We start from the raw sequence: 25,692 nt of genomic DNA on the forward strand, positions 1-25,692 counted from the left end.
GATGTAGTGGTGGTGGCGATGGTGGTAGTGTTTGTATGATGAGGGTGATGATGGTGATGGTGGTGATGATGGTGATGGTGGCGATGGTGTGGTGGTGGTGGTATGGTGGTGATGGTGTGGTGGTGATGGTGATGGTGGTAATGACTGTGTGATAATGGCGATGGTGATGGTGGTGATGTAGTGGTGGTGTGATGGTGGTAGTGGTTGTGTGATGGTGGTGATGGTGATGGTGGTGGTGCTGTTGGTGACAATGCCTGCAGGAAGTGGGGTGGGGCTCTGGTCTTGGTGCCACAGGACCACAGCCGCCGTGCAGATGGGGTTCTGTTGGGTGCTGACCTTTGGCCCCCCACTCTCCACAGGTACATCCGCTCGGAGCGTTCTGTCATCCTCATCAACTTCTGCCTGTCCATCATCTCCTCCAATGCCCTCATCCTCATCGGGCAGACCCAGACCCGCAACAAGGTAGGCAGCCCTGCGTCCTGCCATGCACCTCCCGGCATCCTCGGGTGGTGAGGATGGACCCCAGGAGGGGCCTGGGCCATGGGATCCCTGGGAAACTCAGGCAGGCGGGTGTGGGGGCAGGAGGAGGCTGCCCCAGCTACAGGGAGTTCCCCACCCTCTGCTGTGGCTGCAGGAGCCTGTCAGGGGCTGGTCAGCCAGCCAAGAAGGGCAGCTTGTGTCCCAGCATCTCTGCTGGACTTGCCCTTCAGGATGAGCCTGCTGCAGCCCTGCCCATCCCCCTGTGGGCAGTGGACTCGGCCTCAGCTGAAGCTGCCTCAGGGCTGGGGAGTGGCACTCAAGACGAGTGGCACTGTGGTGACAGAGGCTCCCACGGTCCGCCCTCTCACCCCCACCCTCGCCAGCCTTGAAGCTGGCAGCTCATGGTGGGCCCCTGCCTGCCCTCCCCAGAACCCCTATCCCTGGTTCCTACCCTGTGGTCTCCAGCCCCATCCCGCTAAATGTGGCAGGCGCAGCCTTTGGCTGGGGGCCTCTGCTTCCTTAAGGGGCCACGCTGACAAGGTAGGAGAGAAAAGAAAGCAAGAGGGTCCGCAGTGAGACAGAGAAGGCCTGGCCGCAGGGCCTGCCGTGTGCTGTGGCAGAAGCTCAGGGCTGCGGTGTGGGTGAGGTTGCCTGCGACTTGCTGTGTGTCCTTGGGGTGTGATATGCCCTCCCTGGGCCTTGGGCTTACTAGCTCCTGAACGCATGGGCAGGCACCTGGACTTTTGAGAAGGCCCCTGGGTTAGCATTTGGTGTGGCTATCAATGGTGCTGAGGAAGATGGGGAGGGAGGAGCTGTTTGTCCCAAGGGGCTTAGACAGTCAACAACCCATCTCAGGGCAGGGACCAGGTGATCTGTGGATTGCCTTCTGCCTTGGGACCTGGTCGGGTCCCAGTGAGGGTGCTGGGTGCTGGGCTGCCAGCTGCAGCCAGGCACTCAGTGGGGGCAGGTGTGGGGCCAGGGAGCACCTGCCCAGCCTGCCCCGCCCTCGGCCCCACGCAGGTGGTGTGCACGCTGGTGGCCGCCTTCCTGCACTTCTTCTTCCTGTCCTCCTTCTGCTGGGTGCTCACCGAGGCCTGGCAGTCCTACATGGCTGTGACGGGCCACCTCCGGAACCGCCTCATCCGCAAGCGCTTCCTCTGCCTGGGCTGGGGTGAGCTGCTGCCTCCCCGACCCGCCTGGACAGATATCCTTCCTCCTGGCCCCCACTGCTTGTTCTGCCATGGCAGCCCCTCCTCTCCGCATCCCCTGTGGACCCGTGAGGCCTCAGTTACTGCTTGGGTGGGCTTCCTCCTCTGGGCCCTCGTTCCTCCATGGAGTCACCAGATAAAGCACAGGACACCCAGTTCCCTTTCATGTCTAGATGACGAAAACGTTTCTAGCACAAGTATGTCCGGTGCACTGTTTGGGATGTACATTTATAAAGAGATGATTCCTGATTTCTCTGTGAGTCAGGTGTGCTGGGCACCCTGTGTGTTTTCTGCTCATTGGACCACCCTGCACCCAGCTCGCAGGCCCTTGGCCTTGTTCACCTCCTGCCCCATCTCTTGCTCAGCCCCATCCTCTGTTGGGGGCTTCAGAAGCGCCTGCCTGGCCCCCGCCCTTCAAGGCAGGGCTAGGAGGAGGTGGAGGCTGGCTGGGGACTTGGGTGGGGCCAACACCCTTTCTCTGCTCCTTCTCCAGGGCTCCCTGCACTGGTTGTGGCCATTTCTGTGGGATTCACCAAGGCCAAAGGGTACAGCACCATGAACTAGTGAGTCGGGGCATTGGGGGTGTGGTGGATGGCCACATGGCCCCCCAGAGACTTCCGCCGCCCTGGAGGGTGAGGGCTGGCCGTGTCCTCCCCCTGTGTGACCCTGACCATCTCACAGAGGCTCAGGGAGGGTGCGGCCCCAAGGGCCGGAGGTTGAGCCCCTTGGGCATCCCCTCCCTGTTGGTCAGCCAGCTTCTCCCTGGCAGCGAGCAGTAGGCAGCAGTATTGAAAGAAACCGGGCCATCAGGGCCTCCCCTTCTGTCAGTTGGTCCATTAGCCACTCTGAGCCTCAGTTTCCCCATCTGTTCGGTGGGGATCCCCTCTCTGCACGGTGCTGGTGAGAGGGAGGGCTGTTTGAGACACAAGAGCTCTGGGCACAGTGGGCACACCCCCCACAGCAGGCCTGTGGCAGGCAGGGCAGGGGCCGGAGGCTTATTTCACAGATGACATCACTGAGACCCTGAAGGGTCAGCTGGACCAGGTCCTTGGGGCCTTAAATGGCAAGCCAGGAAGCTTGGGGTCATCCTAGAGGCAATGTGGTTCCTAAGGTAGGGAGAGAGGGTCTGGGGCTCAGGATGGGCAGAAGAACTGGGGTGGGGAAGGGGAACTGAGGCTTGGAGGGAGGGCCTGGCTGCAGGGAGGGGAGCAGTGGGAAGCGAGAGGCAGGAGGAAGTGACTAACGCTGGCTGAGTGGGTGAGCCGCAGCAGGCCTGGCTCACTGTGGAGTCCCTGGGGACAGGACGTGGCACCCCCTTGGAGCACTGCCCTGTCTGAGTGGCAGTAGGGAGTAGACATAGCTGAGGGTCCAGGGGGTGCGTGCTGAGAGGGAAATCCAAACACTGTCCCCAGAGATGAGAGAAGCAAATACCTGGCCTGCTGGAGTCGGGTGGATCAGGAGGGGATGGGGACATTGAAGTGGGGTTCTGAAGGATGAAGAGGAGTTTGTTTGACAGATGACATGGGGTAGGCTGCTCAGGGTAGAGGGAACAGTCCTTACTGGGTTTCAGATTTCCATGGGCACCACGGGTGGTGTCCAGAGATCTGGAGAATGTGGGGCTGCTGACTGGGTGGGTGGTGGGGAGGGTGCACGACAGATGTGTGAGCATAGGACCAGGTGCTCAGGCCACGGGGCCTGAGCCTTGTGGGCCAGGGTCCCAGCCCCAGCATTCAAGCATCACGTCGGGAAGGAGGGTCTGCCAGAGACCCCGAGAGAAGAGCCGGGAAGGGCCCAGGTCTGGGGAAGGAGGGACAGTCAGGTGACCTTTGCCCTGCCAGCCTGCTGCCCCTGCTGTGTGGCTCTAAGCAGGTGGGTCCCCCACTCTGGTACTGTCCCCATCTGTAAAATGGGGGTGACAATGGCTGCCTGGGGTTTCCTGAGGATTCTAAGGCTAAAGAGTGAGTGTGACATGCCCTGCATGCCGAAGGCGCTTAATAAGTGCTAGTTTTCTTCTGCCACTTCCCAGCTTACCTCCCCTACTCCTGAGAGGCCGGCAGCACCTCTCTGCACGCCCCTCTGCACACGGGCGGTGCTGATGGCCTGTCTCCTCCCCAGCTGCTGGCTTTCCCTGGAGGGGGGACTGCTCTATGCCTTCGTGGGACCTGCCGCCGCCGTTGTGCTGGTACTGACGCACCCGGGCCCCACTCCCCGCAACCTCACCTGGGTCCCCCACCTGCCTCCTGGGCCTTGGTGCTCTCTCCTGCCCCAGGCTGTGCACCTGCTGTCCCTTCAGGATGGCCCTCATGGCCCTCATCACCGGGGGTGGGGGTGCACACAGCCCCACTCTGACCTGCCCTCGGCATGTGGTGCAGGGGCTGGGCCAGAGTAGTGACCCTTCACACCTGTGAGTCTCGGCTTGCCTGATTATTGGGTGCCAGCTGTGTACCTGCCAGGAGATCCCTGCAGGTGTGGTGAGTGAGTGGCATGGGAGGAAGCTGGGGACAGACGGATGATGCAAGCAGCAAGGAGCTGCAGGCCGGACCTGGGTTGTGGGTGTCTGGCCCCCGAGCGCCAGATGTGAGGCTGGTGACCGGGGCTGCTTGCCCCTTCAGGGGGCCCCAGTGAGGACCTTCCCTGTGTGGGTCCTTGGACTTCCCTTCCCGCTCTCCTCCCCACCTTCGTGTGGAGAAAGGCAAGACTGTGGCAGGTGGCACGCAGGGTCACCGTCCTGGGGTTACAGATGAGCTGCAGCACCCTGAGGGACCTGCCTGGGGTCACTGGCCTCTACTGGGTCCAGCTCTGAGCCCACTCAGCCAGCCCCCATCCCTCTACTCTGGCAGAGCACCAGGGTTCACACCCACCCTCACCTCCCCTCCCCTCTCGCCCCAGGAGAGGCCATCCACCTCCAGTAATTCCTGCCGCCATGCACGGCCACACCCCATTCTAGTGGGGCCTCAGGCACAGGCTGGGCCTAGCAGAGAAACGTGCATGAGGGGTGAGGGGGAGCTAACCCTGTAGGGGCAGTTGGGGAGCCTAGTGGGGGTTGGAGGGGCAGTGGGGCACCATCTTTGGGCAGCCCCAGACCCCTCTCCACAGTGCTGGCTGTGGAATCCTACCTTCTTTATTCCTTCCTCCAGGCGGGAGGCGGGAGGCGGGAGAGGCATGGGGTGCCTGGCGGTGCCCCAGGCACCTGGGGATGGAGGTTGTGGGAAAGGGGACAGAGACAGGAGCCCCATCCTGTACACCCCTCCCCAGGATGTGTCAGGAAGGCAGGCTGACCCTGGCAGCTGTGGGACCCAAGCCCCAGCAGCCCCTCCTGTCCTTGGGGCCACGTGGTGCAGGCTGGGCAGAGCCTGCCGCAGGCAGTGGCTCGTCACTGGTGCCCATCCTCTCTTCTCTGCTCCGGCCACATCAGAAAACTAGGCTGCCCAGGAAAGAGGCCGCCCCGCATCAGGCTTGCCAAGGCTGTGAGGCGGGTGTCTGGGAACTCTGCATCCGTTGTGGAAAGCAGGCCGGCTGTGTGCTCGTGAGCCCTGAGCTGGAGGGCTACACGGTCTACCACCCTGGTCTTCAGGATGTGAAATGCCTGGTCAGGGGTCCATGGAGTCCTGGGGTCTCCCAGCCTCCAGCTTCTGGAACCTGGGCCTGGGGAAGTCAGGCCTTGCCCGTCAGGGTCCTGGCAGCATCTTTCTGCAGAGTGGGGATGCAGGAGGGGGGCCTCAGGGAGCTTCTGGCAATTGGGGAGCAGAGAGTATGGCCTGAGACTCCTCCTTCCCCCCAGCAGAGGAGGCCAGGAGACAGGGGGAGACCCCAGGATGCTCAGGGCCAGTGGCTTACCGGGGGTGCTCCGGGAGCAGCTCTTGTCTTGAGTGGTAGCCTGGACAGTGGCGGGCATGGGAGACTTACATTAGAGCCCAAGAAGAGCCTCCCTGGGTGCAGGCGCCCAGCCAGGGCCCTTATGGGGTGGGCAGTTAGTCTGATGGGAATAGGAGAGGGAGATCAGGAAGGAAGTCTAGAGAGAGGAGGTGGCCTGCCCAGAGCAGAGAGCCAGGAGGAATGTGACCCCAGGGAGAGCCAGGATTGGTGTCCCTTAGACAGGCCTCAGCTGCAGGCTGGCAAAGGGCCTCCGGGCCTTGTGGGTGGGGAGCATCCCTGTGGAAGGGATGCAAGGAGTGCAGCAGAGGTGCCGATGGTGCGGGTGACACACAGAGAGGGCCCTGCACGGTTGGCAGCTGGGCTGGAGGTCACCTGACGTCCCATCAGGCACTGGGGTTCCTGTGATGGAGGCACGGGAGGTGACCCTGGGTGGGGTAGGGGGTCGTGGTTGGCGTAGCCGGCGTCGGTCCAGCCAGTGTCAGCCCCTGAGCCTACGGCGGCCCCCACCCCCACACTCCCACCCCTCTCTGCCCGGCAGGTGAACATGGTCATTGGGATCCTGGTGTTCAACAAGCTCGTGTCCAAAGACGGCATCACGGACAAGAAGCTGAAGGAGCGGGCAGGGTAGGACCGGGGCCACGCAGCTCCTTGCCCACCAGGAGTGCAAGACCCAGAGCCCACCCAGCCCCGGGTTCCCGGGGGATGGAGAACACTCCATGCCCAATCTGAGACTGCAGGTCCAGGGACCCTGGAGCGGGTGGGAAACGGAGGCACTGAGTACAGAGGCCCGTTAGGCTCAGCCAGCCCCTGCCTCTCACCGTGCCTCAGTTTCTCCATCTGACCTGGACAGGGTGGGCCCCATAAAGTCCTCAGAAGCTGTGAGACTGACTGTGCAGGGACACCCCGCCTCTGCCCGGCTCGCAGGGTGGCAGCAGGGCACCCCCAAGGCTGGGTGCTGAGGGCCCCCGGCCCCCCACTCCCCCACCACAAGGCTCGCTCCATGGCCAAGGGGAGGATGTCACCTGTGCATGCAGGGACTCCCTGTCTTTGTGGGACCTTCATCGGGGGGAGGACAGTGCAGGGGACAGGTAGAGCTGATGCTCCTCCCTCCGGGGAACCCAAGCCCGGGGAGTGCTCTCAGCACAGCAGCTGGACAGGGCGCGGGAGCAGGACAGACGCGCTTGGGATGTGTGGCTGCACCCACCTTTCAGCGACAGGGCCCTGGGCACAGAGGGGAAGCTGTGGGGCGTGGGGAGCTGACTAGAGCGGACAAGCCCCTCTTTGTCCTCCCGCGCCTCACCTCTGCCTGCTGCTCTGTGTCATCCAGCCCTGGCTGGTGTCTGCGTGGGCCCCTCCCCTCCGTGCCAGTCTTGCCTGGATGCTTGGTGTCTGTCTGTCTCTCTCTCTCTGTTCCTGTCTCTCTCTTCCTGGCTCCTCCTGCTGTCCCCAGTGAACAAACGCTTCAGGAAGCCTTCCCCTTGGGTGCCTGTGGGTTCTGGTCCTGGTTAGGAACCGGCCGAGCTGGCCTCTGATGCTGAGTGCCTGCAGTGGCCCTGGAGTCTCACTCTGGGTGGGAGTCCCAGTGCTTTGTCTCCTGGCCTGGGAAATGGAAGCTGGAACAGGCTTCTCTAAGGCCTTGTCCCACCTGTCCCTGGAACACCCTGTCCCACACTGCTCCCGAGACAGTGGTCACACTCAGAAGAAGTCCCAGGGCTGCACATCCCGGGTCTGAGCATGGCAGACTGCCTGCCGCTACCTGATGAGAAAAACGGCAGTGATCTCGGGTGCTCGTCCAGGGCGCATGTTTTGTTTGCTTCTTAGAATAACCGTTGTGGCAGATTCTATGGTTATATTCCCATCTTACAGCTGAGAAATGGAGGTTTAGCGAGGGTGAGCGGCTGGTGGAGCTGAGCTTCCAGCCCAGGTGGGCACCCACTAGAGCCAAGCCCAGGCGGCCTGCACTCTGCCCACCTCGCCCTGTGTGTGCAACAGGGGCCAGCCGCGTTAGGTGCACACGGCCCAGGAGTGCACCCAGACTCGCCCGTGTGGCCGTGTAGGTTTCTCTGCCCACGTAGACAGGGATGGAGGTTGGGGTGGAGGGGCGCCCAGTACACCGGTCTATGTGTGCATGCACACCCACATGCATGGGCACACACGCGTGGGCATACACATGCCACGAGGACCTGCACGAGGTCCCTGCCCAGGTCAGCTCCCTCGCAGACACGTGGGAAGGGGAGAGGAAGGCGCAGTGGCCTCTGTCTGGGAATTTTGCCGCTTTGTGCAGACGGAGGCAGGGTCCACCCTCTGCTGAGCACAGGCACCCCGTGCTGTCTTCCCCCCACGCCCGCCACGTGCAGCCCTCAGCCCTGCCCACCACAGCGCCCCCGCCCCAGGCTTGAGTTTGTCAGGTGGCTGAGAGCCCCCAGGACCGTCCCCGTCGGGGCCCAGGCTGGACTCCTGAGTGGCTGGTTTTGCACTTTGGCCCCGCCCCTCCCGCCTGGATTCTGAGAGCAGAGCGCTTGCTTTTGTTTCAGCCTTTTAATTTCACTTGCAGTCAGCCGCCCCCGCACCCCCTCGGGCGCGCCCTCAAGTGTGCCGAGTGTGGAGTCCTCTCTGCCGCCGATGCCACCTCCGACGCCACCAGTAACGCCATGTTAGTGCCTCCGCTGCCACCTCCCTCCTAGGCCCACCCTTGGGGCTCTGCGCTCTGAGTCACCTTTTGTTTGTTTTATGTTTATCTTTCATTTCTTCCTTTTCTGCCGTCCACTCTGGGTTTCCAGGCCACTCCCGTCTCCCCCATCCACTGCCCTCCGCTCCCCCTTCCGTCCTCCCCACCGGCCTGCTCTAGGCCTGGCAGCACAAGGCACCACGTGTACAGGGCGTGGGGCCGTGCCTGGGCACAGGTGGAGTGCAGCTGTGGGCCGAGCTGCCGTAGGGAAAGAGTGGTGGTCAGTCCCGTCCCTCTGGGGCCCGAGTGTGTGCCAGGCTGCAAGCTGTGGTTTGTTGGTTCTGGGGTTGAACCTCCACCCCCACCCCGGTGCTGCTGGCATGGAGCCCAGGACGGCTGATGCCTGGGCAGGGGTCTGCACCCATGACACCCCCGCAGCTCTGGTGGGGCGAGGAGACTGGCCCTGGCCTGCCTGATGGGAAGCCTCCCTCCCTGTGAGTGCACGTGAGCACGCATATGAGAGCATGGCCAGGTGTGTGCATGTGTGTGAGTGTGCATGCATGCCACTGGGTGTGTGCGTGTATGCATATCACCAGGTGTGTGTGTATGAGTGTGCATATGTGAGTGTACATGAGTGTGCATTCATGTGAGAGAGAGCATGACCAGGTGTGGGCAAATGTGTGTGTGCCCATGTGAGAGTACTTGCTTTCATTTCAGGCTTCTAATTTTGCTTGTAGCCAACCGCCCCAGTACCCCCTTGGGCGTGCTCTCAAGTGTACTGAGTGTGGAGTTCTCTGCCGCCAGTGCCACCTCGATGCCACAAGTGTGCAAGTGTCTGTACATGTGTAAGAATGTGCCTGGATGTGTGCAAGAGTGCATCTGTGTGTGTGAGTGCACCCCACTGTGCATATGTGTGAGCATGCATGTGTGTGAGTGCAACCTGGTATGCATATGAGTATGCATCTATGTGTGCATGCATGAGCGTGCATCTATGTGTGCATACGTGTGAGCATGCATCTGTGTACCTGAGTGTGCATCTATGTGAGTGCAACCCAGTGTGCGTACGTGTGAGCATGCATCTATATATGCATGTTTGAGTGTGCATCTGTGTGTACCTGTGAGTGTGCATCTGTGTGTGTACCTGTGAGCGTGCATCTGTGTGAGTGCAACATGGTGTGTGTACGTGTGAGCATGCATGTGTGCATACGTGTGAGCATGCATGTGTGTGAGTGCAACCTGGTGTGTGTACATGTGAGCATGCATCTATGTGAGTGCAACCCGGTGGGTGTATGTGTGAGCGTGCATCTGTGTGTGAGTGCATCTGTGGGTATGAGTGCAACCCAGTGTGCATGTGAGTGTGCATCTGTGTGTGGACGTGTAAGGAGGCATCTGTGTACCTGTGAGCGTGCATGTGTGAGTGCAACCCGGTGTGTGTACATGTGAGCGTGCATCTGTGTGTGTACCTGTGAACGTGCATCTGTGTGAGTGCAACCTGGTGTGTGTATGTGTGAGCATGCATGTATGTGTGTGAGTGCATATGAGCATGCATCTATGTGTGTGAGTGCAACCCGGTGTGTGTACATGTGAGTGTGCATCTATGTGTATGAGTGCAACCCAGTGTGTGTACATGTGAGCGTGCACCTATGTGAGTGCAACCTAGTGTGCATATGTGCAAGCGTGCATCTATGTGTATGAGTGCAACCCACTGTGTGTATGTGTGAGCATGCATCTATGTGTACATATGTGTGAGCGTGCATGTATGTGTGCGTATATGTGAGCATGCATCTATGTGTGCGTACATGTGAGCGTGCATCTCTGTGTGTACCTGTGAGCATGCATCTGTGTGAGTGCAACCCGGTGTGTGTACATATGAGCGTGCATCTATGTATGTGACTGCAACCCGGTGTGTGTACATGTGAGTGTGCATCTGTGTGTGAGTGCAACCTGATATTTTGTGTTAGAGTGTGTGTGTGAGTGTGTATATAATTGGGCATGTGCCTGTGTGTGCAAGTGTGTGCGTGTGTGTGTATGAACATGTGAGCGTGGTGTATGTGGAAGTGTGTTTATAGGGGAGTGTGTGAATGCATGTGTGTGTCTGTGTACGCATGTGTGCCTGAGAGCAGGAGGCAGCCAGGGTCAAGGGAACAGGGGAGGAAGTGTTCAGGGTCAGGGGCTGCTCTGCTGACCTTGGGCAGCCTTAGCGGCTGTGCATAGGGCAGGGCGGTATGGGCTCAGGTGGGTGGGGCCAGTTGGGCTTTCCAGCCTGAGGGGTCATCTTGTCCATGCCCTGCCTCCCTCAACCCAAGGTGAGGGCGGTACCCCCAGGCGCATACCCCTGTACCCTCCTGCTTTGCTCCCTGAGCCAGGCGCTAGGGGCCCAGGGTTTTAGGAGCCATGGGAGAAGAGCTCTGGGCCCTGGCGCTGTGCAGATGCAAATCAGGGCGAGGCTAGCCTGGGTGGGAGGAGCAAGGCTGGAGCTGGGCAGCGTCCACACTGGCCTGCCAGTTCCCGGGCATTTCCGGTTCTTTGGGGTTAGTGTTGCCCTTTCTTTGTCTCAACACCAGGGATGCGGCGGGGGCTGTGGGATCCATCCCATCTCATTCCGTCAGAGAGAAGTGGGGGCCAGAAGGGTGTTCCCTTTGAAGTCACCCAGAGCCTCTCCCCACACCCCGGGCACCTGCCTCTCCAGATGGGAGCAGGCGCGGTGCAGCTGGGCACTCCTGGCCTCCCCTTCAGCGGCTCCCGGGCCTTTCTGCTTCCTTCCCACCGCTCTCTGCAGAAATGTTTCCCAGCCGCAGAGGCTGAGCTGCTGTGTGGGAGTAATTTACGGGTCCCCAGGCCCCAGGCCACCTGCCAGCCGCAGCAGATCGGGCTGTAAATGTCAGGCCTGGAGACCCAGCTGCACCACTGTATCCCCTGACGGGCAGCAGCAGGGGTGACTGACAGCAGGCAAAGAAGTCTCCATGGGGAGGGAGGCCCTGCACCTCCTCCCTTAGGACTTGGGTGAGGAGAGGAGTCCAGGGTCCCGGCTCAAAGAATACCAGCTTTGGAAGGGAGAAGAGAGATTCTCCAGCTTATCACCATGGGAAGACTGAGGCCCCAGCCGAGGGGTCCTGCTCTGTGTCAGTGAGTCTTTCCTTGGCTCTGCGAATATTGATGGAGGGCCTCCTCGTCACAGGCTCTGTGCCAGGTGCGGGGACACAGCAGTGAGTGACAGCCAGGGCCCTGTCGCTGCTGCAGCCTGGAGGGAGCAGCACGGTCATGGGCAAGGGAGGCCTCTCCGGACGCCTAAATTCCCAGGCGGGGTGTGCAGGGGGAGCAGGGGCAGGCTCTCCAGGGCCAGGGGAAGGGCCAAGGAGGTTGGGGGCCTCTAGCAGACTCCAAAGTTGTACAGGGAAGAGGGAGTCCCATGAGGCTGTTAGAGCCCATCCGATGCCCAAGAGCAGGAGGGGCGGGTGCGTGGCCAGGGCCACTGTACCCTGAGACCCGGGAGGCGCTGGCCGTGCAGCACCAGGCCCTCTGTCCTGGTGCTGCTCCGGGCTCTGGGCCTGCACGTGTCCTAGCCATGGGTATGTGGTCACGCCTGAGGCTGGGGCCAGACAGATCACCGCCGGACAGCATCACTGAAGAAAAGCAGGCCGAGGCCTGGGGTAGAGGGCCGGGTGGAGGAGAGGAGGAGGAGGGTCCAGGAGGCAGGCATGGCTGGCTGTGCTTGCTGAGAGGTCCCGAAAGATGAGCACACAGATAGCCCTTGGGGGCTGGGCCCCGCACAGGTGTCCCGCACTAAGGGTGGGAGCAGCATTGGTGGCCAAGCCACGCTGGAGAGGGCTGAGGAGCAGAGCATGCGGTTTTGGGGGCCCTTGTCCCGGCAGACTCCAGGTCATTCCAGCGTCTCTCCTGCCAGCCCTGGTGTGCCAGCTCCTGCCTGGCATTCCGACCCCACACCTGGGCCCCCGACTCCCTATTCAGTCCTCCTGCCCCAGCTCCCCCTGTGTAGGAGGAGGGGAGGAGGGAAGCTGCTGCCAGCACCCATTCCAGGTGGTGATGACAGTCCTGCAGGCTGTGGGGCCCCCTGTGGACAGGCACAGGGCCACCTCCCGAGCACTCACCGCGGCTGGGGTCCTGCTGGCTTCTGTCTGTGTCCCACAGCCCTGGGAAGCAGCTTGGTGTCCCCACTGTGAGGAGGAGAGCACAGGCTCAGAGGCCACGCACGGAGCCGAGTGGGTGGATGTGGGGAGGGGCCCAGGCCACTGCTCCCAGCGAGGCTGGGCTGCAGGGGCGAGGGCTGCTCTGAGGCTCCTGGAGGACCTCATGGGAGAGGAGGTGGCACTGAGGGGCAGAGGCAGCAGGACGGGTCTACAGGCAGGTGGCTGCTGGGGCTCAAGAGGCATGGGCGGAGCTGGCCCGCGAAGAGGAGGAGGCACCTGTCGGTCTGTCTGTTGCCGTCTGTCTCTGTCTCTCCTCTGCTCCTCCCCTGCTGGCCTTGGCCGTCCGTCTGTCCTCTATCTCATTCCCTCTAAGCTTCTCTCTCTCCAGGTCTCTGAGTTCTGGGCTCCACCCTCCCCTCCCCACCATGGCCATCTTGCTCTGCCCTTCAGGGCCTGGACCCCCCTCGCCTGGGGCCTGTGGGCTGTCTGAGGGTCCTGGACCAGGGGATCCTCCTTGGCCCACCCCACACCAGACATCCCATCCCCCTCCAGCGTGTCTCCCCTCCTCTATCACCTCCTAGACTGTCAGGAACCTGGATCTTCTCCAAAGAGCCCTTCCCCCTTGCCCAGCTTCTCAGGACCTCCCTCCTGAGTCCTTGGGTCCCCTCAGAGACCTTGGGCTTGGGGAGGGGGTGCTGGGACCTCAGTGTTGACGGGGGAAGGGCTTGAGAGGGGAGGGGCAGAGCGTGGGACAGGATTGGGGGAGCCCTGGGGAGGAGAGAGGGTGCAGACGCAGCCTGGGCAGTGGTGGACCCCTAGGGAGACTCACCCCAGAGAGGAAGTGCTGCTTGGCCCAGGCCCCCAGAGACCGAGATGGGGACTTAGGGCTGGGTCCCCACCGAGGCCTGGAGATGCAGGGTTCAGGGCAGGGTGTCCCTGGGGGCAGGGGCGGGGGCGGCAGCGCTGACGCCCTCCGTCCCCAGGGCCTCCCTGTGGAGCTCCTGCGTGGTGCTGCCGCTGCTGGCGCTGACCTGGATGTCGGCCGTGCTCGCCGTCACCGACCGCCGCTCCGCCCTCTTCCAGATCCTCTTCGCCGTCTTCGACTCGCTGGAGGGTTTCGTCATCGTCATGGTGCACTGTATCCTCCGTAGAGAGGTGGGTGGGGCAGCCTCTGTCCAGCCCGGCTCCTGCAGGAGGGTCCTGGGGCTGCCGAGTGGCCTCCTCCTTCCCCAAGGACCTCGGCAGGGAGATTGTGGGTGGGCGCAGCCTCCATGACCCTGACACATCTGCAGGCCTCAGTGGTCCACAGAGCGGGGCCTGCGGGTGAGCGTGTCCACCCCACTCTCCCTGGGAGCGGCCCAGGCAGTGCAGACCTTCCCAAGGATGCCCTGCCCCTGCACTGGCTTGGGGGCGTGGGGTACGAAGGCACACGGGGCCCCCATCCTCAAGGGGCCTACAGGAGCAAGGAAGCCGGCAGCAGAAGTAGACAGCTTCCAGGGCAATAGAGACTCCTGCTTCTGGCGTTTTCTGGATCTTTCCAGAAGGTGTCACTAGAAGGTTTTCACCAAACTACATCCCAACTACCGCCTGGCTGGTGGCCACGATTGGGATGCTCTTGCGGAGGCTGGGATGTGAGAAAGCATGCATATCAACCTGGGTGGACTAGGACACCTGCTTCCAGATCAGCGCCAGAAGGGCGGAAGGCCCTGGTGCGGGGCAGCCACCTCCCTCTTCCTGGGTCCCCCTGGAGAGACGGCAGAGGGGCTGTTGAAAAGCACACAGGTGGCCAGGCGCGGTGGCTCACGCTTGTAATCCCAGCACTTTGGGAGGCCGAGGCGGGCGGATCACAAGGTCAGGAGATCGAGACCACGGTGAAACCCCATCTCTACTAAAAATACAAAAAATTAGCCGGGCGTAGTGGCGGGCGCCTGTAGTCCCAGCTACTCGGAGAGGCTGAGGCAGGAGAATGGCGTGAACCCGGGAGGCGGAGCTTGCAGTGAGCCGAGATCGCGCCACTGCACTCCAGCCTGGGTGACAGAGCAAGACTCCGTCTCAAAAAAAAAAAAAAAAAAGAAAAGCACACAGGTTCCCAAGGATGAAGAATATGGGAGAAGCTGACAGCAGGGGAGCTGGCAGGCAGGGAAGCAGGATGAGAAGTGCGTTCTCAGCTGACTGGAGACAGCCCAGGCTTCGGCCAGCTGCAGGGAGCCAGACAGGGTGGCAGGAGTGGGGCCCGCCCCCTCCGCAGGGTCTCTGGCTGCCACAGGAAGGTCAGGCGTGGGAGGCCTGGTTTTCTGGCCTTAAGTGGCGATTTCCATCCCAGCATGGAAGGGCAGGGCTGCCCTGCTTGGCCTCCCCGGCCTGGGCCTCACTCTCTGGGCAGAGTGAACAGAGGGGCTCTGGCCTGGGGCAGCTGGCACAGCTGAAGATGGGGGTGCCGCCTGGAAACAAGTGGGGGAAGTGGATGTGCTGAGCCTGGGTCACGTGTCAGCACAGGCCTCCCAGACCCAAACCTCTGCGGGGAGGTGCGAACACCCCTCTCAAGGCAATCTGACTTTGAGGGAAGACAGGAGGAGGAAGAGCCGGAGTTCTGAAGTCTAGCAGTGAAACAGCTCCTGTACCAGTCAGCCACCAGCCGGCAGCGTTCCACACTTACATCCCAGCAGCTCCTGATGAGGACAGCAGAGCTCCTAGTGGAATTGCGACCCAACCAGACAAGCAGGAAAACAGCGTGGGGCCAGAGGCAGCCCAGGAAGGAGAAACCTCACTGACCCTTCCTTATCCTCACCTGGGAGAAGTCGCTTACCCTGGTGAGCGCCACATGGGCTGGGCCTTGGTCCCAGCAATGAACTCGTGTTAGTGAATCTCATGACAGCTCCTAAAGCAGGTGCCATCTGCTCCGTTCCACAGACAGGACAGCTCCAGGGAGCTCATCACAGGAGTTCATCACCATGGCTGGGATTTGAGGCCAGGCGGTTCTTCTCTAAGGCCACACTCCTGGACCCCAGCACCTGGCTTCTGTGAAACAAGAACAGTAGCCTATGAAAAAGGAACAAAAAGAGACTTGTAGAAATTAAAAACAGAGAGCAGCTCAAAGCTCAGAAGGAGGAAAATGGAGGCAAAATATCTCACAAAATAGAAAAGACGGAAATTAGAGAGATTTTTCAAACAATTAGGCAAATCCCCAAAGACCAACTGACTGGTGACGGGAGCTGCCAAGGAGACAGCGGAGAGGAGGGGCTCCAGGGAGGCAGAGCCCAGGGCCGCCTGGAGCAAAGGGCTGGCACTGGGGGTCTCAGATGTGCAAGAAGCCTCATGGTTGGCACATGGGGTCGGGGAAGGAGGGGACCCGGCATGCTCCCATGGTGGGTGGGGACAGAGGAGGACACCAGGGCCAGGCTTCCCCGAAGCCCCCAGTGAGCTCCCAACCCCTGTGTGTGGGCTCCATGCTGCAGGGCCTTCAAGGTCCCGCCCAGAGAGGGCTTCCGCCTGGGCCTGGTAGCAAGGGACCCTGCCTACCCAGGTCCTCAGCCTCGGGGGTGGTGGCCAGGGCTGCAGAGCCCGCTGAGGAGGCTGGGCCAGGTGGAGGCATGCCGGGCAGCCCAGCCGGCCCTGTGGCCTGGGACACTCTTGCAGGTGGGCAGGTCAGTCCCTCGTCTGCCCATGAAGCCGGGACCTCCTGGGCTGAGACTGGCTCGGGCGTTCCTGGAGAGGGCACCGGAGGGACTTGGGGAGCCCCAGCTCCCCTGCTCGCCCACAGAGAGCACTTCCCTACCTGCCTGTGGGACCGGGCACACGGTAGGTGCCCACTAGGCATTTGCAGGGCAGGTCCGTGAGGGAGAGGATGGCAGGAAGGCACACCTGCTGTGGCGGCCTGGAGTCCTTAGCTGGTGTCCGGGGGTCAGAGGCCAGCGAGACCCTGGCTTCCAGGCCTGGCCCTGCCTCTGACAAGCTGTGTGGCCATGGACAATTCTCTCGCCCGCTCTGGGCCTCGGTCCCCATCTGCCTGATGAGAGGGGTGGGCTGGGTGTGCTCAGCCCCCCAGCAGCATGAAGCAGAGCACTAGGTGAGGGGCCGTGGTTGAGTGGGTAGGTAGGTGGGTTCCTGGAAGCCAGGAGCCCCAGCTTGCCCTCTTTCTGCCTCTGCCAACTTCTGTTTGGATGCCTCCTCCAGGAAGCCCTCTGTGCTTTCATGCCCCCCCACCACCCCCAAGGTTTCCCTTTACACACTGTTACCACCGGAGTGTCAGTGTGCTGCCCAGAGCAGCCCGCAGGAGGTGGCTGCCGGCTCCACAGGAGGGCCAGTTGGCATTCCTAGATGATGTCTCCCGGATAACCAGTCTTTACCTCCTCGGGAGCTCCCTGTCCATAAGCTCTGCTGGCTGCTGGGTGGGTCTTCCCCTGTAGCCCCTCCTACAGAGTCTGCTGCCGTCATCACCACTGTCCCCCCTGAAGAGTGGGTGGCCGTGAAGGGTGAAATCCCCCTTGACAGAATGTGCCATCCCAGTGGGGTGGCTCCGGGAAGGGGCCGGGCTCAGGGTCCCTGGCACAGCACCCCACACTCCCAGGGCAGCGAGGGCCAGGCTTTCCACCGGCTCAGAGGAGGCAATGATGTTGAGGCTGCTGGAGATGCAGGCCAGGTCGGGGACACCTTCGGCCCGCTGCAGGTCAGGGCAGGTCCTCGCAGGCGGACTCTGGCCCGAGGGCCTGCAGCAGCTCTCGGTGGCTGGGAGCTCGGTAGAGAGAATCTCAGACAAGAGAGGGGTAGGCTCCTCCCCTCCTGGGGTCTCGTTTCCCCTTCTCCACCCGGTGGGTCATGACTCTGCAGACCAGAGGTGGCCCTGTGAGGGCCCTGCCCTTCCCCAAGACGCCCGCCCCCCCACAGGTGCTGCTCATCTGATCTGGCGCTGGCACAGGGTGGGGGCGTGGCTGCCACTGAGTTGCTCGGCTCTCCCTCCCCAGGTCCAGGACGCTGTGAAATGCCGTGTGGTTGACCGGCAGGAGGAGGGCAACGGGGACTCAGGGGGCTCCTTCCAGAACGGCCACGCCCAGCTCATGGTAGGACTCAGGGCCCGGGGACTCAGGCTGCCTCACCTGCCTTGTACCCCCACCGGGTGCCTCCAGGCCCTCACCATGCCCCAAGCTCCCCTAGGCCCCAGCAGCCCTGCTGAGAGGAGCTCTGAACCCAGTGTGCAGTTGGGTAAACTGAGGCTCACCAAGTGGAACCCCTGGTCCGGGGTTTCCAGCTGGGAAGGCCTGAGCTGATGAGTTTGGAGGTCTCAGCGGAGGCTGGCGTCCACCCCACACTCACCCCCGCTGGCAGCAGTGCCCGTCTGGCTGGACACCACCCTCTGAGCATCCTAGCCCTCATCTCAAGGTCCCCATCCTTACATCTTCCAGGCCCACCCTGGGTGCCCTCCATCCCCACCCAGGAATGTCCTGCTCAGCTGCCACCTAGGAGTCCAGCCTAGCCTGCCCATCCCCTACCCCTACCCCGCATATTCCCACCTGCTGCCTCCCTGGTGCTCCCTGGGTGCTGCCCAGTCCTCAGCTCCTGCAGGGTGACCCTCCCTTGTGGCCCTGGCCATCCTGCCGTCACCCTCTCTGGGCTCTCTGCCCTCCCCCTGCCCACCCTGGTGTCCTCAGCCCTGTGTTCTGCACCCCCTGCCCCTGCCTGTGCCTGTGGCCTGTCCTCTTTACAGCACAGCGTTCCCAGGACACACACAGGCCCTGGGAGGGCGGCCCGAGTGGCGGTTCCCACGTAAGGGCCCCCAACAGCCGCCCATGGAGCCTCAACTCTTCACACCTCGACCTCAGCATCTTCCTCCTGCAGCCCTGTGCCCCTGGGGCTCAGCCAGGACCATGGTGGGCTCCTAGTCACCAAGTCTGCTTCCACCTACACCCATCACTACACCTCTTGCCTCAGCACCCGAGGGCTGGCACGCGGGGTGGAGCCAGGCCCCCTTCTCCACCCTCCAGGCCTCAGGACAACATCCACGCCCTGGCCTGGTCCTAAGCAGAACCTGCAGCTGTGCTGGTCTTGCTTCTCCCCTGTGTCCTTCACACAAGCTTCCACCCCAGGTGTTGCCCACCCTGCGCACTCCCATGGGTCCCCTCCTCCAGGGAGCCCTCCTTGAATCTTGTCCCATCATGCCACCTTTTGGGGCTCAGGCCACGCCCCTGGTGAACTCTGCACGGCTGGTGCGCAGGAGGTGCTCCCTGGGTCCCGGGGTGCCCAGCCACCTCACGGTGGTTGTGAAGTTCACAGGCAGGGCCTCAGCAGATGGCATGTCCAGCCCTGGGTAAGGGTGAGGTCTTTCGGTGAGAGGCGGCCACTTCGGCTCTCGGGTGACGTCCAGGCAGGCCCCTCACGGCTCCATGCCTCAGTGTCTCCATCAGCCAGGGAGCAAGTGTCCACCAGTGGCTAGCTTATCACTTTGGGACACAGCTTCCCCCTCCCCCAGTGTTTCTCCTGGCCTGACCTCTGATCCCAGGTGGAAGATTTTGTTGTCTCCAGCCAACCCAACCCCTGCATTTACAGGGAAGAAGCCTCCAGGTTTTCAGTGAAGGGCGGGCCTGTCCCCTGGAGCCCCAGGGCCCCTGGAGAAGGACAGCCCCAGGCCTGGGCGGGTCCTGAGCTCCCTGAGGGCGGGCCTGGGCCGCCCACTCCTCCTCCCCAGCTGACTGTCAGCTTGGTGTGGCTGCCTGAAGGTGGTGGGTGCCAGCCTTGGCCCTGAATTGCATGTTCAACACCCCCTCCACCGCCTCTCTCTCCCCAGACCCTGGATGGGGCCCCCTTGGAGGGATGTGGGGGACCAAGGGGGAGAGTTCTGGTGCCGCAAGCCCAGAGCCGTTCCTGAGGCCTGGGGGGAGAGAAAAGACCAGAGGAGGCAGGAAGTCATCAGCTCCCAGATGCCTGGGAGACACACACACGTGTGCCTCACAAACAGTCTCTCACACATGTGCGTGCACGCACACAACCTCAGAAACACACACAGAGCCACATACAGAAATACACACACATGTACGTGCACAAAACACTCAGATGCATTCTCTCACGTTTACAAACACCTGAATCCACACGCAAACACGGGGACACAAATTCACCCACTTATACACAGACATATCCACAAACACGCACGCATACTCACACTCACACATGCATCCACCCAGAGACACAAGTGCCCACCACACAGGCAGGTGCATGGGGAGGCATGGTCGCCCACATGGGGCACTGGGCTGTGGACATGGACAGGGGTTCCTCAGGGCAGCAGGAGCAACGTGCCCTCTTGAGCGGTCTGTGCACGCGTGCACACACCCCCGCTCCCAGAGGCGCTCACCCTGCCCTGCTGTCTCTGTCCTACAGACCGACTTCGAGAAGGACGTGGATCTGGCCTGTAGATCAGGTGAGCGCCCGACAGGTGAGAGGACAGTGCCAGCCCGGCCCCCTGCACGGCCCCACTCCATGCCTCCACCTGTGCATCACCCATCCCTGTCCACTCCTGCTGCCCCCACCCACACCCAGCCACACCATCAGGCCCACCCAGACCCAGGGGACCTGCCCTGGGGGCCCAGCTGGGGCAGTGACCTTGGCCACCCCACCCACTCCCTGAGGCCGAAGGAGGGTCCATGGGGCATGATCAGAAGCTTCCAGAACACTGCCCTGGCACTCCTGCTGAGCAGGTGCCTGTGGAGCCCCTGGCTGCCTCCCCTGCCCACCTGGCATCTCCTCTTCCTCCATCGTGGCCCGAGCGAGGAGCACGGCCCCACCCTAGTGCCCCTCCCCCCACCCACCTCCTGCCCGCCCCCCTCTAGCACCTGTGTTCTGTGCCACCTTCATTTCCTCATTGCCAGTCCCAGCAGGGGGAGAAGTGAGTGGGGCTTTCAGGCTAGGGGGACAACAGGGAGCAAGAGGAAGGCGGGGAGAAGGACCCACCATGGAGCCCTCGGCCAGTGCTGAGCTTCCTGGAACCAAGTGCAAAAAAGGAATGACTGCCCAAAAAAGGAAGCTCCGCCGCCCATCCCCAAGCATCAGACTGCGAGGGTCTATTTCTGTCCCCACCACTGTTCTGTGAACCAGGTCCTGAGGCAGTGACAGGCAGTGGCTTTCTGGGCTGTGGAGAGGCCAATGGGCTATGCTCCCTCTGGTCATTTAGATATTTGAAGAGCACCTTCTCTAGAGACAGCCCTGGCGGAGGAGCTGGGACAGCCACAGGTGGGGAGTGTGTGCCGGTGCCAGTTGGGCCCCAGGAGGGCTTCCTGGAGGAGGTGACTTCGGGGCTGGGCTGAATGGGAGCTGGACAAAAAGCACCTTCTGCCCCCTTGGGGTCTCCTGTGAACCAGCCCCACAGCCTCTCCGAGGGGTGACCCCAGGACTTGGGGCCTCAGGTGGCTTGGGTGTATGTGGACCTCTCTGAGCCCCTGATTCCCTCTCATTCATGCGCTGGCTGTGGCGCCTTCTGGATCACATGCAGCTGGTGGATGCGCCATGAGCAGCTGGAGCTGAGCGCCTGGGAGCTTTCTCAGAGGGAGAGGGAGGGCGGGGCGCCAGCGAGGGGCCTGGGCCTGGGGGAAGCTTGGCTTTTATTCTGCCCCAAGGTGGGTACATGCAAGGGAGGCACACAGACCCCTCACGTGCCAGGCGCTCATTCTGCCTTGTGAGGAGCAAAGTGTGAGGTGTGTGGGAGGTTGGGAGCCCTAGGGTCTGCGGGGTGGGGCGGCCTGGGGGACGCGTGTCCCGAGAGTGCTGTGGCTGTCTGGGTGGGGCATGTGGGTCTCACGGGGAGGATGACAGGTCGCTCTTGGGTGGGGATGAGGGGAGGGGCGGGGCTGAAGATGGGTGCAGGGGAGGGGCGGGGCTGAAGATGGGTGCAGGGGAGGGGCGGGGCTGAAGATGGATGCAGGGGAGGGGCGGGGCTGAAGATGGGTGCAGGGTGCTGCTGTCCAGAGGGTAGGGGAGAGGACAGGACCAGGAGCATGGCCTGCTGAGCTCTGAGGGGGACGGGGAAGCCTGTGTTCGGGAGAGTGAGTGACCCCTGGCTAGGCAGCTCGGGACATTGGTGACCCTGGGGCCCGTGTGCCTGGCAAGGTGGCTGAAGGGAGCAGCTGGTGAACACAGGCACCCAGGGCTGGCTTGGCGTGGTGGGTAACCATCTGCCAACCTGCACAGGGCAGGACACGGGGCAGGCCAGGCTTCCCAGGAAGGGCCCCGGGGTCTGGATCTTTGGAGACTGGGGCTTGTAGAAACGAGGGGTGTGGAGGGTGGGCACCCCTCCGTCAGGGGCAGGCGGCTGGGTCAGGGGCAGCTTGGGGCTCTCCGCCAGCCAGTAGGGGCTGGATTCATTGGCAGGAAGTAGGGGGCAAACTAGAGCCCCACTCAGAGGTCAGGGCGGCTGGGCCTGAATCGAGAGGTGTCTGGGTGTGGGGACCTCTCTCCGGGGACCAGGAGGCCCTCAGGGCAGAGTGGGGAGGGTTGCAGTCCCCAGGGGCAGCGATGCAGGAAGGGCCGTGACAGAGGGCCAGGGCCTCACGGCTGCACTCAGTACCACTGGGCTCCCCCACACTGCCCTCCAGCCACACCAGGCCCAGGGCCGTGGGCGTCGGGAGCATTGGAGGGCCGGCTGGGCTCTGCCACAAGAACAGGCCGTTCTGCCTGTGTCCCTGTGCTTCCAGGAGTCAAGGCCGCCCTCGCTTGCTCTTCTCAGCGCTAGGGAGGGCAGTGTGTGGGTGACAGCCATTTGTCTTCTTGGGGCCGGTGGAGAGGGCCACCCTGTGTGACAGCCTCATCTGAGGACACAGGAACCCTAGGGGCCGTAGCTCCAGGCTTGGGTAGGGTGGTACCTGCAGTCGGCCCTCCAATCGGGACCCAGCAGGACCTGGCCGGGGTCTCCCAGGAGGTGGCGGCCTCGCAGGGCAGACTGGACCCCTCTCCTGCTGGGGACCGTCCTACGTACGCCATCCTCACCCCCACATCTGTCCCCACTGTCTCCCCCGCGGCTCCTGCAGTGCTGAACAAGGACATCGCGGCCTGCCGCACTGCCACCATCACGGGCACACTGAAGCGGCCGTCTCTGCCCGAGGAGGAGAAGCTGAAGCTGGCCCATGCCAAGGGGCCGCCCACCAATTTCAACAGCCTGCCGGCCAACGTGTCCAAGCTGCACCTGCACGGCTCACCCCGCTACCCCGGCGGGCCACTGCCCGACTTCCCCAACCACTCACTGACCCTCAAGAGGGACAAGGCGCCCAAGTCCTCCTTCGTCGGTGACGGGGACATCTTCAAGAAGCTGGACTCGGAGCTGAGCCGGGCCCAGGAGAAGGCTCTGGACACGAGCTACGTGATCCTGCCCACAGCCACGGCCACGCTGCGGCCCAAGCCCAAGGAGGAGCCCAAGTACAGCATCCACATTGACCAGATGCCGCAGACCCGCCTCATCCACCTCAGCACCGCCCCCGAGGCCAGCCTCCCCGCCCGCAGCCCGCCCTCCCGCCAGCCCCCCAGCGGCGGGCCCCCCGAGGCGCCCCCCGCCCAGCCCCCACCGCCCCCGCCCCCACCGCCCCCACCTCCCCAGCAGCCCCTGCCCCCACCGCCCAATCTGGAGCCGGCACCCCCCAGCCTGGGGGATCCCGGGGAGCCTGCCGCCCATCCGGGACCCAGCACGGGGCCCAGCACCAAGAATGAGAATGTCGCCACCTTGTCTGTGAGCTCCCTGGAGGTGAGGGGGGCAGGGGTGGGCCGCACCCCAGCCAGCGAGGGCAGGGCTGTAGCAGCTGGGTCACCCCTGCTGGGTGGGAGCCCCACGCCGTCAGTAGGGCGGGCTGGCTCTGCCTCCTAGCTGCACCCCCCACCCCTGGCCCTGCTGGGTGTGCTGTGTATGTCTGCCATGTGGTCCCCACCCTAGGCTTGGCAGGGGGGTCTCACCCCGTTTCAAAGGGGCTTAGGGACCCACAGTCTGGACCCATGGAGCAGGAGCTGCGCCTTGCACGGTCGCTAGTCCAGCCCGTGGGGCAGCCTGGCAGCACGTACCTGCCTAGGTCAGCCTGGAGTCTGCAGCTGACCCGGCCTCAGTCAGCCTGTAGGATGTGGTTTTTGGGGGAGCCCGTCGCCACAGGATATGCTCCCACCACCTGGCTCCTGGCCTCTGGTGATGCTGCCCTGTGTCCCTGAGTTCTCTGTTGGGGGACCCAGCCATGTGGCCCCAAGTTCAGGTCTCCTTGATCCTGGGGAGTGTGTCCCGGGCAGGCGAGCCGGACACCCCAGCCCAGCCCCGGTGCTGCTCACTGGCACCCAGCACATGGCTGGAGGAGCTGCCTCAGTGCGCCCCCAGGTCTGGTCTGGTCCCTGAAGGCAGGCATGGGGTGAGCAAGTCCCTGATGCCCTCAGTCTCAGGCAGGGAGAGGCGTGGACTTGTCAGGAGATTTTAGGGACCCTTGGGGAATTTTCACAAACCCCTTCTCCCTGCAGCGGCGGAAGTCGCGGTATGCAGAACTGGACTTTGAGGTGAGTCCTGGTGTCCCCCTCCCCCAGACACTTAGGGCCAGATGTGCTCTGAGCTCCCACACGGCCAGGCAGCTCCCCGGCAGCCAGGGGACGGGCGGGGCAGGCAAGATGGGCCATGCCCTCCTCCTGGCCCAGGACTCACTGCCCAGACCCCGCCTGCAGAAGATCATGCACACCCGGAAGCGGCACCAAGACATGTTCCAGGACCTGAACCGGAAGCTGCAGCACGCGGCAGAGAAGGACAAGGAGGTGCTGGGCCCGGACAGCAAGGTCTGGAGGGCAGGGAGGGGCGGGGTGGGGAGAGCCCATAGATCAGGCCACCGTCTCCCTTCTTCCCTGGATTTGCCCATTTCATCCATCCATCCATTCATTCATTCATTCATTCGCCCGTCCCTGAGGGCTGGCCTGACCCTGCCACGCCGGACTCTGGAGGCCATGGCCATGCTGGGAGCTGAGCGGTCACGAGCCTGCTCCTGGGGCCAGGGGTCTGGATTGGGGTGGAGTCAATCCAGGGCAGGGCCCCCACAGCCTGACCCGACCGTGGGGTTCACAACCTCTGCCAAGGCTGGGGAGAGGATCTGTGCCTGCCGCTGCCCTGCCTGGCTCTGTTCTGGGCTCTTGTCCTGAAAGCCTCATCCTGTCCCCTGTCCCCTGTCCCCCACCTCCCACCTCCCGTCCCTTCCTTACTGATTCGTGTCTGCCTCCTCCCCCCACTCCTCGGGCTCATGGCTCTCCCTCCGGGCCGCACCCCTCCTGCACCACCGGGCCACCCAGCAGCCAGAAAAGCAGCAGACGCCCAACAAGAGGCCCTGGGAGAGCCTCCGGAAAGCCCACGGGACGCCCACGTGGGTGAAGAAGGAGCTGGAGCCACTGCAGCCGTCGCCGCTGGAGCTTCGCAGCGTGGAGTGGGAGAGGTCGGGCGCCACGATCCCACTGGTGGGCCAGGACATCATCGACCTCCAGACCGAGGTCTGAGCGGGTGGGCGACGGCCACACACTGGGCCATGGAGGAGGGATGCTGCTCCACCCGCTCCTGCCGCAGACGGGCACAGACACGCTCGCGGACGGCGGGCCAGGCCCGCACCCCGGCCTCAGGGCGCTCGGACGGCGGCCAGGCACAGGGCCCGCAGTGCTGGGACCAGAGCCAGATGCAGGACAGGAGGCAGCCCAGCCAGCGGGCACAGGGCACCAGAGGCCGAAGGTGCCTCAGACTCTGCCCTCCTCGGGCCGAGGCCCAGCGGGCAGATGGGCAGACAGCTGTGGACCGTGGACAGGCCTAGTGCGGCCAGCGTCCCAGGGTGCCCACCTGAGCTCCTGCTGCGGAGGACCAGCCTGCTTGGCCCGGCCGGCCTGGCACCGTTTTTTAAACACCCCCATCCCTCGGGAAGCAGCCAGCTCCCCACACCTTCCAGGGCCCTAGGCCCCTCCTAGACCCAGGTGGAGAGCACAGCCCTCCGACCCTCATGGCCCCCAGGGGCAGGACTGAGTCCCCTCCAGGAAGAAGCAGGGGGGAATCTATTTTTTCTCTCCTTTTCTTTTCTTCAATAAAAAGAATTAAAAACCCATGTCCTCTCTGTGTGGCCTCCCTCTGTGTGGCCCGGGGCTCTGACCCAGCCCTGGCTGCTGGGGTGAAGTCCTCTGCCTGGCCTTGGTGCCCCCTCATCCCTGGGCCGGGAGGACAGGGGAGGCCAGGTGGGCCCTGTAGCTCCTGCCTTGCCCTGGGCCTCGGACTCCTGGGCCAGCGGTCACGTGGCTCCCAAGGTGTCCCCTCTCCCTGGGGCTCGGAACATTCAGGGAACCCCAAGTGCTGGTGCCC

At 63.0% G+C, this 25,692-nt stretch overlaps 1 protein-coding gene across 1 annotated transcript; it reads left to right on the forward strand.

The window, feature by feature from the left end:
• Positions 1-216: 216 nt before the first annotated feature.
• On the forward strand, positions 217-25,441 carry LOC116813869 (adhesion G protein-coupled receptor B1-like; the record flags this gene model as incomplete). The annotated part of the gene is made up of 12 exons (XM_058443685.1): positions 217-462; positions 1,501-1,651; positions 2,182-2,251; positions 3,804-3,870; positions 6,103-6,188; positions 13,364-13,535; positions 17,342-17,437; positions 19,746-19,785; positions 22,385-23,091; positions 23,841-23,876; positions 24,039-24,146; positions 24,654-25,441. Coding segments are annotated over 12 exons (1,977 nt in total), but the record flags the coding sequence as incomplete, so codon positions are not given.
• Positions 25,442-25,692: the final 251 nt, after the last annotated feature.

The sequence above is a fragment of the Hylobates moloch genome, unplaced genomic scaffold (assembly GCF_009828535.3).
Source record: "Hylobates moloch isolate HMO894 unplaced genomic scaffold, HMol_V3 SCAFFOLD_9, whole genome shotgun sequence".
Taxonomy (NCBI): Eukaryota; Metazoa; Chordata; class Mammalia; order Primates; family Hylobatidae; genus Hylobates; species Hylobates moloch.